Source organism: Staurois parvus, unplaced genomic scaffold (assembly GCF_062004578.1).
Source record: "Staurois parvus isolate SC_StPar_1 unplaced genomic scaffold, SC_StPar_1.0 ptg000858l, whole genome shotgun sequence".
In the NCBI taxonomy this organism is placed as follows: Eukaryota; Metazoa; Chordata; class Amphibia; order Anura; family Ranidae; genus Staurois; species Staurois parvus.
The window spans coordinates 639,713-653,324 of record NW_028318654.1 but is presented as its reverse complement, the minus strand read 5'-3'; the positions used below and the strand labels follow the sequence as shown (position 1 = coordinate 653,324).

At 42.1% G+C, this 13,612-nt stretch overlaps 1 protein-coding gene across 2 annotated transcripts in view; it reads right to left on the bottom strand.

Moving 5' to 3' along the window:
• GPR83 (G protein-coupled receptor 83) overlaps positions 1–13,612 on the bottom strand; it is a 122,873-nt gene that overhangs the window by 43,421 nt on the left and 65,840 nt on the right. For both annotated transcript variants that reach the window (XM_089655631.1, XM_089655630.1), the window contains exon 2: positions 6,071–6,196. In XM_089655631.1, coding sequence (XP_089511757.1) covers positions 6,071–6,196 — 126 coding nt within the window. The remainder of the gene's footprint in view (positions 1–6,070; positions 6,197–13,612) is intronic.

The window sequence follows — 13,612 nt, the reverse complement described above, 5'->3', positions numbered from 1 at the left end:
TCGCCACACTCTGCCATGTGCCACTTTCAGCTCTCCTCACACTGCTGGTGGGTTCCATTTTGTCATAGGGTGCTGGCAGATTACGGGCCTCCCATTGCTGCTGCCAGGCCCGTAATCTGTCGTGGGCCCCTGTACCGCCTCCTCATGCTGCTGCCAGGCCCGTAATCTGTCATGGGTCCCTGTACGGCCTCCCATTGCTGCTGTCTCCATCGCCACACTCTGCCATGTGCCACTTTCAGGTCTCCTCACACTGCTGGTGGGTTCCATTTTGTCATAGGGTGCTGGCAGATTACGGGCCTCCCATTGCTGCTGCCAGGCCCGTAATCTGCCATGGGCCCCTGTACCGCCTCCTCATGCTGCTGCCAGGCCCGTAATCTGTCATGGGTCCCTGTACGGCCTCCCATTGCTGCTGTCTCCATCACCACACTCTGCCATGTGCCACTTTCAGGTCTCCTCACACTGCTGGTGGGTTCCATTTTGTCATAGGGTGCTGGCAGATTACGGGCCTCCCATTGCTGCTGCCAGGCCCGTAATCTGCCATGGGCCCCCGTACCGACTCCTCATGCTGCTGCCAGGCCCGTAATCTGTCATGGGCCCCTGTACCGACTCCTCATGCTGCTGCCAGGTCCAGAGTGTGTCATGGGTCCCTGTACGGCCTCCCATTGCTGCTGTCTCCATCGCCACACTCTGCCATGTGCCACTTTCAGGTCTCCTCACACTGCTGGTGGGTTCCATTTTGTCATAGGGTGCTGTATGGCCTCCCATTGCTGCTGCCTCCACCGCCACACTGTGGCTCCACACTCTGGTTTTGGCCCCGTGACTGCCCAAATGAGTGAAGTGTGCGGTGATTCTAAGATCGACGGCACTCATCTGCATGTCATACTGACTGACAGTATTATTTCTCTTCCCCAGCAGACTCCAAGGGCATTTAAATTAAAGGTACAGTGTTCTGCACTAATATAAAGGCTCTCTGAAGCCTAGAAACACCCTTTTTATAAGTTAAATTCGCAGCGAATATATTCGACTCGAATCGAATTTATTCCGCGAATTCGCCGAATCAGCCGAATCGAATTTTTGAATACTTCGCTCATCTCTACTGACAACCCTAGACCATTCAGAGTATGAATTCAGAGTTTTTCCAAGCCCACAGGCTTTAACTTACACATTAGCCATGTGTGGGGAACTGTGCCAAACACTTTAGCAAAATCCAAGTATACCACATTGAACGTCACCCCTCTGTCCAAGGTTTTGCTCACCCCCTCATAAAAAGAAATCAGATTTGTTTGACAACTTCTGTCTTTCATGAATCCATGCTGTCTGTTTTGTTTTGGTTTTTTTTGGTGGATGGTGGAAGGGTCTTTGCCTCCCAGGCTGCTGACTGAGGAAGGTGTATCTGCGGAGAGGTGCAGTCCTTTCCCAAAAAAGAGAACGAAAGCTAAGAAACGGTTCTTTGCTCTCCTAGTTGCCTATCTGGGCCTAGAGCATCCTAAACTCACCTGTTGAAGAAAGTAGAAAGATAGCACTGGACCCGTTAGTTTGTTTTACTGGTATTGTTTTCTTAAGTTATTAATGTTGCAGAAAGATTGCAGCCACAACTGCCAGAAAAATTGTTTGGGATACAAGGAAAAACCCACAGGTAACCTCAGGAGAAATACAGGCTGCTCTGGAAAAAGACGGTGTGGTTGTTTTGAAGGAACACAATATGACAATACTTGAACAAAAATGAGTTCGAGTTGCCAGAAAGAATCCTTTACTGCCTCACCACCACAAAAAAGCCTAATTACAATATACCAAACAACAATTTAACACGCCTCACTGGGCTTATTTGTGGCATTGGAGCAGTTATGGCTTCTATCTGGCAACTTGACCATGCAGCTCATTTTTGTTCAAGCATTGCTGTCTTGTGCTCCTTCAAAACAACAACACCATCTTTTACTCAGAGCAGCCTGTATTTCTCCTGAGGTTACCTGTAGATTTTATTTTTATGCCAAACAATTCTTCTGGCAGTTGTGGCTGTAATCTTTCTTGGTCTACCTGTACTTGGCTTTGGTATCAAGAGATCCTCTAAGTTTCCACTTCTTAAAAAGTGATTAATCTTTTTATATCCTTTTCCATCTTTGCAACGTTCCATCACCTTGTTATGCAGGTTTTTTTACAGTTCTTTTCTGATCCCCATGGCTCAATATCTAGCTTGCTTAGTGCATCCACATAAGAGCTAATACATTTATTGACTATTTATACACAGAAACTAATTGCAATTTAAAAAGCCACAGATGTTGGAAATTAGTCTTTAACCCCTTCACGCCTAAGGGTAAAACAAATCTAAAGGCCTAAGCACAATTCTGCACCATTGACATGTGATAGCAAAACCGTACATATCATCACAACTACTTTGCACATCCAGGTGGATTATACCTTGATTTTTTCAGGACAAATTGGGCTTTCATTTGGTGGTAAATGGTAATGGATATCTCCTGATTTTTTTTTTATTATCAAAGGAAAACTGGCCAAAAATAGTAAAAAAAAACCTTTTTTTTTAATTTAGCTATGTGTTTCTTGTTATGACCATAACCTACCACCAAAGAGCAACCCAAAATAAATTCTCCAGCTCTTGACGATCGCAGCGATACCATATATGTGTATGTTATTTGTTGTTTGTACCCGTAGTACAGCCCAGAAACCATAGTGGGCATTTTGTTTTTGTCTTTTTTTTTTTTTTACCTAAAACACACTAACACTAACTGACACTGACATTAACACTAACTGACACTGATACCAATTTTTTTAAAATCCTGACCTTGACTTTTGACCCTGACCTTTGACCTTGACCCTGACCTGAAGACTAACCCTGGCACTGAACTAGATCAAACCTTGATCTAGGTATTTTTTTTTATTTTTTATTTTATTTTTTTAATATTTATTTATCTTTTTTTTTTTTTACAAACTTTTTTTTTCTTCTCTCTGACAGGAGTTCGAGAGATACAATGTATCTCTCTTCTCCATTCATAGAGAGAGAGAGAAAAAAAAACAAGGGGGCCGGGCTGCACAGTGACTGATCACTGTGATAGCCAATCAGAGGCTATCACAGCGATCATGTGACCCGGGACCGGGAGTCCCGGGTCCCGATCGTTAGAACGGGACCCAGTGCTCTCAGTGACACCGCGGTCTCGGTGCTGGGAGCGCGCTGAGGGGCGCGCTCCCAACACAAAGACAGGTACGCAAATATGCGGCCCCACGGAAAAAAGCCCAGGTCCGTGAGGCCACATATTTGTGTTACGTCGGCGTCAAGGGGTTAATGATCAATTTAACCTGTGTGTCACTTTGTGTGTCTGTGCCAAGGCCAAACATTCCAAAGTATGTATTTTGACCAGGGCCATTTGGGTGATTTTTGTTACCATTATGATTTTAAAAAGGAGCCAAACAATTATGTGATAATCAATGTCTTCATATGATCACTATCCTTAAATAAAAGAAAGTTTTTCGACATGATCACATTTTCAATATCAAAGCCAAAATTCCATGATTTCTGCTAGGGTATGCAAACTTTTGCACACAACTGTATAGAGTATACTGTATATACAGTATTTACACTGCTCAAAAAAATTAAAGGAACAACATATGCTGGATATCTATACTGATATGGACTGGGTAATGTGTTAGGAACGTGAAGATACCCCATCCTTTGATGGAAATGAAAATTATCAACCTACAGAGGACTGAATTCAAAGACACCCTAAAAATCAAAGTGAAAAAATGATGCAGCAAGCTAGTCCATTTTGCTGAAATTTCATTGCAGCAACTCAAAATTGTAGTTTGTATGGCCCCCACATGCTTGTATGCATGCCTGGCAACATCGGGCATGCGCCTAATAAGACGACGGATGGTGTCCTGGAGTATTTCCTCCCAGATCTGGACCAGGGCATCACTGACCTCCTGGACAGTCAACTTGGCGGCGTTGGATGGATCAAAACATGATATCCCAGAGGTGTTCGATTGGATTTAGGTCAGGCGAGCATGGGGGCCATTCAATGGTATCAATTCCTATATCCTCCAGGAACTGCCTGCATATTCTCCCCGCATGAGGCCAGGAATTGTCGTGCTCCAGGAGGAACTCCGGACCCACTGCACCAGCGTAGGGTCTGACAATGGGTCCAAGGATTTCATCTCGATACTTAATGGCAGTCACAGTGCCATTTTTTAGCCTGTAGAGGTCTGTGCTTCCCTCCATGGATATGCCTCCCCAGACCATCACTGACCCACCACCAAAACGGTCATGCTGAATGATGTTACAGGCAGCATAACGTTCTCAATGGCTGCTCTAGACCCTTTCACGTCTGTCACATGTACTCAGGGTGAACCTGCTCTCATCTGTGAAAAGCACAGAGTGCCAGTGGCTGACCTGTCAATTCTGGTGTTCATTGCCAATTGAGCTCTATGGTGCCAGGCAGTGAGTACAGGGCCCACTAGAGGACGTCAGGCCCTCAGGCAACCCTCCTGAAGTCTGTTTCCGATTGTTTGGTCAGACAATCACACCAGTGGCCTGCTGGAGGTCATTTTATAGGGTTCTGGCAGTGCTCATCCCGTTCCTCCTTGCACAAAGGAGCAGATACCGATCCTGCTGATGGGTTAAAACCTTCTACAGCCCTGTCCAGCTCTCCTAGAATAACTGCCTGTCTCCTGGAATCTCCAGCTCTTGAGACTGTGCTCGGAGATACAGCCAACCTTCTGGAAAAGTCACGTATTGATGTGCATCCTGGAGGAGTTGGACTGCCTGTGCAACCTCTGTAGGGTCCAGGTATCACCTCACGCTACCAGTAGTAATTCTGACCCTAGCCAAATGCAAAACTAGTGAAAAACAGTCAGAAAAGATGAATAGCGAAAAAAATGTAAGTGACCTCCACCTGTAAAACCATTCCTGTTTTGGGGGTCGTCTCATTATTGCCCATCTAGTCCACCTGTTAATTTCATTAACACCAAAGCAGCTGAAACTGATTAACAACCCCCTCGGCTACTTAACTGACCAGATCAATATCCCAGGAATTTAATTGACTTAATGCTATACTCTGATTAAAAGGGATGTACAATCTAAGGTCCCTAACTCACATTCATACATACACAATCTAGGGCCAATTTAGACAGAATCCAATTAACCTACCAGCATGTGTTTGGAGTGTGGGAGGAAACCCATGCAGGCATAGGGAGAACATGCAAACTCCAGGCAGGTGGTGCTGTGGTTGGGATTCAAACCAAAGACCCTAGTACTGCCAGGTGGAAGTGCTAACCATTTAGCCACTGTGCTGCCTATATATATATATATATATATATATATATATATATATACACGCACACACCATTTTAAGAATTGGAAAGCTGTTACATTATTTTATAATACAATATATTTTTGTTTTCGGGGTTTAATACTGCTTTAAACAAAAAACATATTTTTATTTTCTGGGACAGGTGAGAGTAGATTTCTCCAATAAAGCCTTGGATACAGCAGAAAACTGACAGGTTTAGACATACAGTATTCCTTAGCTAGTAAGAGAAGTCTATTTTCTTTCCATTATTCAGCCAATATTGATTCATAAAAACTTCCTCATACTTTGATGAACTCTTTAATGTTTCCACATAATTTATATGGACAGTATTCATAGATCTTTTCTATAAATCAACATGCATTCCCCATTCTCTGATCCTCTAATGGACTTACCCTAGATGTAGCAAAACTAGGATGAACACTGATGTTGCAGTGATGGATTGTCTCTGTGTGTCTTATGAGCACTATCTTCCATTAAGATGGTTTTTCTCCTCTAGGAATGGGTAGTGTCACTCTGGTTTGGAGCCTATATTAAGTGGAATTGGCAGGACGTGACAAACAATAAAAGGCAACCCAGCAAGAAAAAAAAAAAGAGGAATTGGCAGTAGCAGCAGGTGATAAGCACACCAGTATGAGGTTATTGAAAGGTTATTTCTGTCAGCAAGATATCGACCAACACATGATGTTCAAATCAATGCATTTATTTAGTGACAGATTTTACTCTGTGCATGGGCTCAATGATATAAACTATACCTGGTGCCTGTCCACTGCGATCGCTGTCAGGGTAAGCGCAGAGACGTGCAGGGAGCAATACTGTGCAAAACGGCTCACATGGCACATGCCTTTCCCAAACATCCAGGTGCTGTTCACAAAGCGAGCCTATGGAGAGAGCCAGAAAACATTCATAATGCTAAAACAATTCATTGTGATTATACAACCTATTCACACGGACATATGCAGTTGCCAACATTTGAAAATGCTATCCAGGACGCTTTAAAGTAGAACTAAACCCTCCTATTATTTTCAGCCAAGGAAGCTGCCATCTTATCCTCTGTTTGATCTTCAACAGCTATGGTGCTGCACATGTGATCAGTTATTGTTCTGTCTCTCCAATCTAAGCATTGATAGTGTGATCTCTGTAACTTACAGTTGTGATGAGACAGCGATAACTCAAATCTCAGTTGGATATCACAGTCAGTGACTCAATGAGAATGACATCTTGTAGATCTTGTGAAGTTTATTCCATAAACTAACAGAATCTTACAACAATGAACATCTGATAGGTCAAAAGATCATAATGTGACCTGCTTCATGACATGAGGCTAGAAGCTGCAATGCATTACTGGGAAGGGGCTGGGCTATCTATACAGCATTAACTAAACCAAAGGAAGGGGAGGAGCAGAGACAAATTACAGAGAAAACATAAAGGCATATGACAGTCATGTGAAACATGACAGTTATGACACCAGCCATTGGATGGTTTGACAGTTTGGTTGAGAGCACAAGCAAATGTGATAGTTTGCATTCCCAAAATGTGGGAATTGTAACTGTTTTTTGAAATTGTTAAATTGATAATTTTAGTTCTGATTTGGGCCTACGTTCACATTATGAACCGCATGTGAATTGCAAAAGAATCGTACTGCATTCTGGTGCAATTCAGTGCGGTGTGATTTAAGCCCATTCATTTTCACACCACATCACACCAAAGAAGTGCAGGCACCTTTTTTTTGGAGTCGCAACTGCATTGTGTGGTTGCTCTGTAACATGTTATCTGGTGCAGGCAAACCAAACTGCGATTGTGATGTCTTAGGGGTGCCGTCAGTGGATCGCAAACACAGTGCGATTACAATGTGGTGTGGGAAACGCACAGGGATCGCAGCATTTCCTGCACTGCACATGTGTGAACCGGGGCTTAAAGCATCAATCTACCCAAAGCTGATATTTCAGTTGTTTATAGATGCTGAAGAGGTAAAGCTTCTGATTTTTTTTTTTTTTCTTTAGAGAAGCTTTCTCAACCTTTTTACCCCGTAGGAACCCTTGAAAAAATGCTTTCAGGGGAACTCCTGCTAAAACCAATTCATTGGAGATCAGTCTCTTACTTTTGTAGTTAGTGGACAGAATGCCACCTTTACAGTATTGATCATAATGCTGTAACAGACAACTAAACTGATCATTGATATCATGCAGATGGCTCTACCAAGTGCCAATGGCCCCTGGACTAAGCAGACACCCTCAAATCGAAGGTCAGTCACAATATAAGGAACCCCTAGCAATAGCTGGTGGAACCTTGGTTAAGAATGGTGGTTATATAGACTATGCTACCATATCTCCACACTGCTGCAGCTATTATACGCATCTAGCTGCATAGAATAGTCGCTTTTCTTCCAGACAGTTGTTCCTCCTGCCGGCATGCACATCACCACAGCACATACAAGCAGGGACGGAGTGAGACTATTTTGCGCCCTAGGCAACACCAGCTACTTGCACCCCCCCCCCCACACCAAAAAAATACATAAAACTTCACCTGTAGTTTTACGTCATCCCTTCTAGCACATATCCTTTGTCTCCTCAAATTTTGCAGCCTACCAAAAATCCTCTCCACCAAATCCCCCTTCCTAGCATAAATCCCCCTATTCCTGCCTCCTAGCACAAATCCCCTTCATCCCTCCTCCTAGCACAACCCCCTCTAAATTACCCTTCACAGCAGAAATCCTTCCTCTTAGTACAAACCCTCCCCAAGTACAATCCCTCCCAATCCCCCCTTCTAGCGCACTTTCCTCCCAATACCCCTCCTAAGACAACCCCCCAATCCCCCTCTCCTAACACAACCCCCCCATTCCCTCTCCTAGCACAAATCCCCCCCAATCCACCCTCCTAGTACAAATCCACCACCCAGTACAAACCCCCCTCCCATCCCCTTTCCCAGCACCAATCCTTTTCCTTCAATCCCCCTACCTAGGACAAATTCCCCCAAAATGCACCTCTAGCAAAAACCCCTCCAAATTACCTTTCCCAGCATAAAATCCTCCCACCTTACCAAAATCCCCCCCTCCCATCTACTTCTAGCACATACCCCCTCATTCCTTCTCCTAGCACAAACATCACCTCCCCCCCCAAGTAATGCCCATTATTCTTCTCAGCACAAATAGCCCCCACCCCCGTTGCACAAACCTCTCATCTCAGACAAATGATTGTTACCCATCCCCCCTTTCATTGTGTACAGTTCCCACAGCCTGTAAGGTCACCCCCCTCTCCCCCAAACTTGCATGCCAAAAACTAGGTAGAGGTGCAGGTTGTGCTGTGCTCTCACTCCTGTCAGTGGAGCGATCCTCCATACTGCAGATGACACAGGATCATTCTTGGATTGTGCTCTACACCGTTTGATTACCCCGGCCCCATCTCATTTCTTGGCAGCAGGGAGTCGGGGAATGAATCAAACACTGAACATGTCAATGTAAGAGCCATCCTGTGTCATCTGCCTTCTGGAGGATCGCTCCACTGACAGGAGAGAAGTGCACAGCCCGCACCTCCTGGCTCTCTCCTGTCATTTCTCCTTTGCAGGCTTCACTGCTCCAGGCTGCTCTCCATGAGTGCAGGGACAGGGAAAGGCACTCAGTGGCCCTCACTCAGTGGCCACCCCAGCATCCCTCTAGATCTGGTCATGGTGGAGAGTAGGGAAACCCGTGGCCATGGCTGCACCTTAGGAAGCAATGCGCACTAGACGACTGCCTAGTTCACCTAGAAGAAGGTGGGGGGGGGGGGGCAAGTATTAAACTCATCCAACAGTTGAATACTTGCAGGGGCTGGGGAGCGGAGATGTAGCTGCTTTTTGACACAGGGGCCACCAATGTATAAAGGCGTCTTTTACCGGTTATCTCGTTTGTATAAGTGACCTTTGGAAACAGTCAATTTATATACAGTGTATTAAATACAGTGTATTTCCACTTTTGCAGTCAAATTTGAGAAAGTGCCACTATGTTTGTTATGTGTTCCTATTCACATAGCATACCTTAAAAATAAATAAATAAAATACACGTCTTACCTATCCAACCTTTCTGAGGAGAAGATGTCATGTTGACTGTTACCATTGCTCAGCATGATCTGTCCTAATAGCAGGGCACTGATGTAGTCCAGTTCTCGTTCTCATTAACATACAATGGAAAACCCCAGTTCCTAAAACTTTAACCCTTTGTTAAGACAGACAGTGTTTACATCTAGTACAACTGATGAGACTATATCTGCCAGCACAGTACATACATGGAAAATTATGGTTTTCCCAGCCCCCTCAAAACAAAGAGAACTAAGTAGAATTGTTTTCCTGCTGGAAGTTCCAGAAATGAGCATCTAAAAGTAGTATGCTGCAATTTTTAAGAAAAGTCTTTTTAAGGCATGCTATGTGAATGGGGACGTATTTAACTGCTTTCCATCTGGCCTATAATAGAATGATGGCTGAAAAGGGGTACTGCTATCATTTGATATCCTTCCAGGATCGGGCTGAGCTGCAGCGTAATCTGTCACCCGCTGTGTCCACAGATGACAGTACAGTGTACCGGGCCGCTGCCAGTACCATGTTATCACTGTATTATGTGAATGTGAATCACAGCAGATCACATGGCAATTTTACACTCTGAATGGTTTCCATTCATCATGTATTATTGTGTTGATCTCTGTGAATGGTCACAGAGATCAATGCAATAAATACCTTGGACTGTCTACTTTCTAAAAAGGGGTCATTTGGGGGATATTTGTATTGTCCTGACATTTGCGGGCCTCAGGAAATGATATAGGCCGTCACTACTTCAGGATTGATCAAATTTCAAATATATATATACCATAGTTTGTAGACTCAGTAACTTTCCTACAGACTAAATAACACACACTGATTTTTACCAAAGAAATTAAGCATTATACATTTTGGCCTAAATTTATAAAGAAAATTGCAAAATTTTATAACAGAAACAAAGAAAATCCTGTTTTATTTTTAACATTTTCAGTCTTTTTTAATTTATATAGCAAAAAATGAAAAGCCCTGTGGCGATTAGATGCCACCAAAAAAAAAGCTCTATTTGTGTGAAAAAAAATGATAACAATTTCCTTTGGGTACAGTGTTGTATGACTGAGTAATTGTGATTCAAAGTGTGACAGAGCTGAAAGCTGAACGTTGGCCTGGACTAGGAGGTGAAAGCACCCGGTATTGACGTGGTTAAAGTAAGTGTTATCCCAGTTTGGCTGCAAATGTGGAAATATCCTTTAAGTTCATGGGTTTGAACATCTGATGTAGAAATAATATTTATCCATCTATCTGTTGGATGTTTATTTTATTAAGTATACAAAAGTAGATTCTGGAACACTCTAAGATGAGTGGGAATACCCCAAATTTCCAAGTGGACAGGAACAGAATTGGGAATTAGATTTTTTTGTAAAAAAAAAAAAAAAAGTTCTGCTTTATCTCTTCTCCCCTCTATCAAAAAATATAGAATTAGCTTGAAAAGCCAGCTTTCTCTTTATTACACCATACATCCACATTTAATGTAATTATAGCGTTAAACAACATCAACATCTATGAACGAGAACTGTCATTAGTGTTCATGATGAAACAGCCAACACAGCTGCATCTCTTTGGTCCTGTCACGTAATGTACATACAAGCACGTGCTCCAGATATTTCTGTGCCAGCAATCAATAATAAGCTTTTCTGTGAATTCTCAGGAAAATTCATTGTTGAAGTGCATGAGAAGTGCTGAGATGGGCACATGGGCCGTATGAAATGAATTAAATCAATGGAGAAAGTATGTTTTTAAAAGCGTTTCAATTTTCACAAGTGTATCTACTCACACTTTCAATTATTTCAGAATATCCTGTGTACACACAGGGGTTGGACAAAAAAAAATAGAAACATTGCATGATTTGTAGGTGTGAAAGTGAGGACATATTTTGGATTGAAATTGGAAGATATGGAACATTCTTTTTCTTCTGCTGTGTGATGAGACACCTAGCTAACAAGTGGGAAGCCTCACTTTTGTCATTCGCTATGGCCGCTGCTAGTGATACAAAGTTATGCCAGAGCTTACTGAGCTTCAAAAAGAGCACATTGTTGGTGCCCGCTTAGCTGGTGCCTCTGTGACTGAAGTTTCCAATTTATTTGCCGTGTCGCAAGGTACAGTAGCAAAGGTTATGATGGCATATACAGTTTCTTGGAAAATGTCATCTGATAACCATAATTGCGGTTGACATGGGCAACTGATCGGAAGAAACCAAAAGGACATTGCGCAGGATTGTGACCCAGACTAAGAACACAACCACTGCAAAAGTGACTGTACAGCTTAATCCCAGTCTTTATGGGGCACGTGGAGCCCATAATGGTGGTTGCTGACAGGGGCGTGCTTGTGTACCATCTACATGTTCCTCAGGGGGGGGAGCTGATGTTTATCCCTCTCCTTCCCGGTAAACTGGTTTTAGGGCTCTCCCTAACCTGTTCACATTGCATGCTGGCAAGAATAGTAAATAAAACACCACCAATAAAAAACTAAATATCTTTTTGACCAAAACTTGCCAGGTTCCATTAATGCCTGAAGGTGTCTCACTGCATCCCATCCAGTGGTGGGAGTTCACATGTGAAAGAAATCCAGGTCCCCTCATCTTTACGTCTAAAGCTGTTTTTGAGGACTGTGCTGCTGGCATGGTTTTATGGGCAAAAACACATCTTACCCAATCCAACTGCTCTGTTAGAATGTGGAGACAGAAGACCGCTGCGCTGGCTAAGGTGCTCACCCTTCAAACCATAGATCCACAATATAGGTAGCCAGCACCTCGGGAGCTTCCTAAATGTACATTCTTTATTGGTTACATAGGTACAGAATCCAAAATACTAGTGCATTTCGGCTTACAAAGCATTCCTCATGTAAAGTGAAAAAATGCTGTGCTATGTGATACAATGGTACAAACCATTATATAACCAAAAAACAAAGTAAAGAATAAATATATAATAGAAGAAAAAAAATTGTAGAAAAAATATTAATATTGAAATAAAAATATAAATATATGAATATATATATATATATATATATATATATATATATATACACACAGAAACCACACAAAAAATAAAAAATACAGAATATTTTAAGTATGAATCAATTACAAGTCATTAAACAAATGAATTTCAATCAATAAAGTGAGTAAACCCTCCTTTTGGATAACGAAAAATATGTGCATCGTATCCCCTTCATAAAGTCACATGACTAGTGACGAAATGCGTCGGGGAGGAATGTGCAGATGACATCACAACATTACCATTCATCGGGATAGCGGCTTGTAGTACTCTGCAAACGGCTCTTGAAACGACATTACAGCAAGCAATAGCATTCATTCAGTGGGCCAGTGCCTTGCCTTATATTACGGATGGTGTCTGTTTTGAGCTTGTACAGGACCCTGCTGCTGAGATGATACTGCCATCTTGTGTTTAATCAGTACATCACTGGATCTTCATCATACCTGGTGCAAAATACACCTCTGGAACGTGAGTGTATTTCATGTTTTAATTGATGAATAAAAGTTTAAAAGGATAAAGCACTATGTCGAGTTCTTTTTAATGAGGAATACGGCTGATACAAAGATGCTTATCAGGAGGAATCTTCATTCAGCAAGCTGATCTTCTGAGTCTATATGGGACCAAAAGTGCAGTTAGACCATAACATTGTATAATGTGAGGTCACACTGCGTGAGCTGAACAGATATATGGTGGAGGATGTCTTTGCGTGGGAATTGATGACAGAAGCACATATTTTATCGTTATCCAAAGGAGGGTTCACTAAATGAACACTTTATTGATTGAACTTGATTTTTTTAATTACTTTTGATTCCTACTTAAAATATGTTTTTTTTGTGTGTGGTATATATATATATATATATATATATATATATATATATTGTGTGTGTAGATAGATTTAGATTTTTATTTCAATATAAAATTTATTTCTACTATTTTTCTTCTGCTATTATATATTTATTTCTTCACTTTTTTTGGTTATATAATGGTTTGTACCATTGTTTCATGTAGTGCAGAATTTTTTCACTTCACATTATGACTGTATAATTCGCCCCACTGAGACATGGGTTGTGTGCACTAGCAGCTACAGCATTTTAATTGTAATTTTTTGTTTGTATTTCACCATAGTTAGCGCTTGAGTTATTCAATTTATTTTAGAAAGCCTTCCTCATAGCATGCCTGCTACCTGTATTGTGGATCTATGATTTTATGTGACAATTCTGGAGAAGCAATTCTCAGTGAAATCAC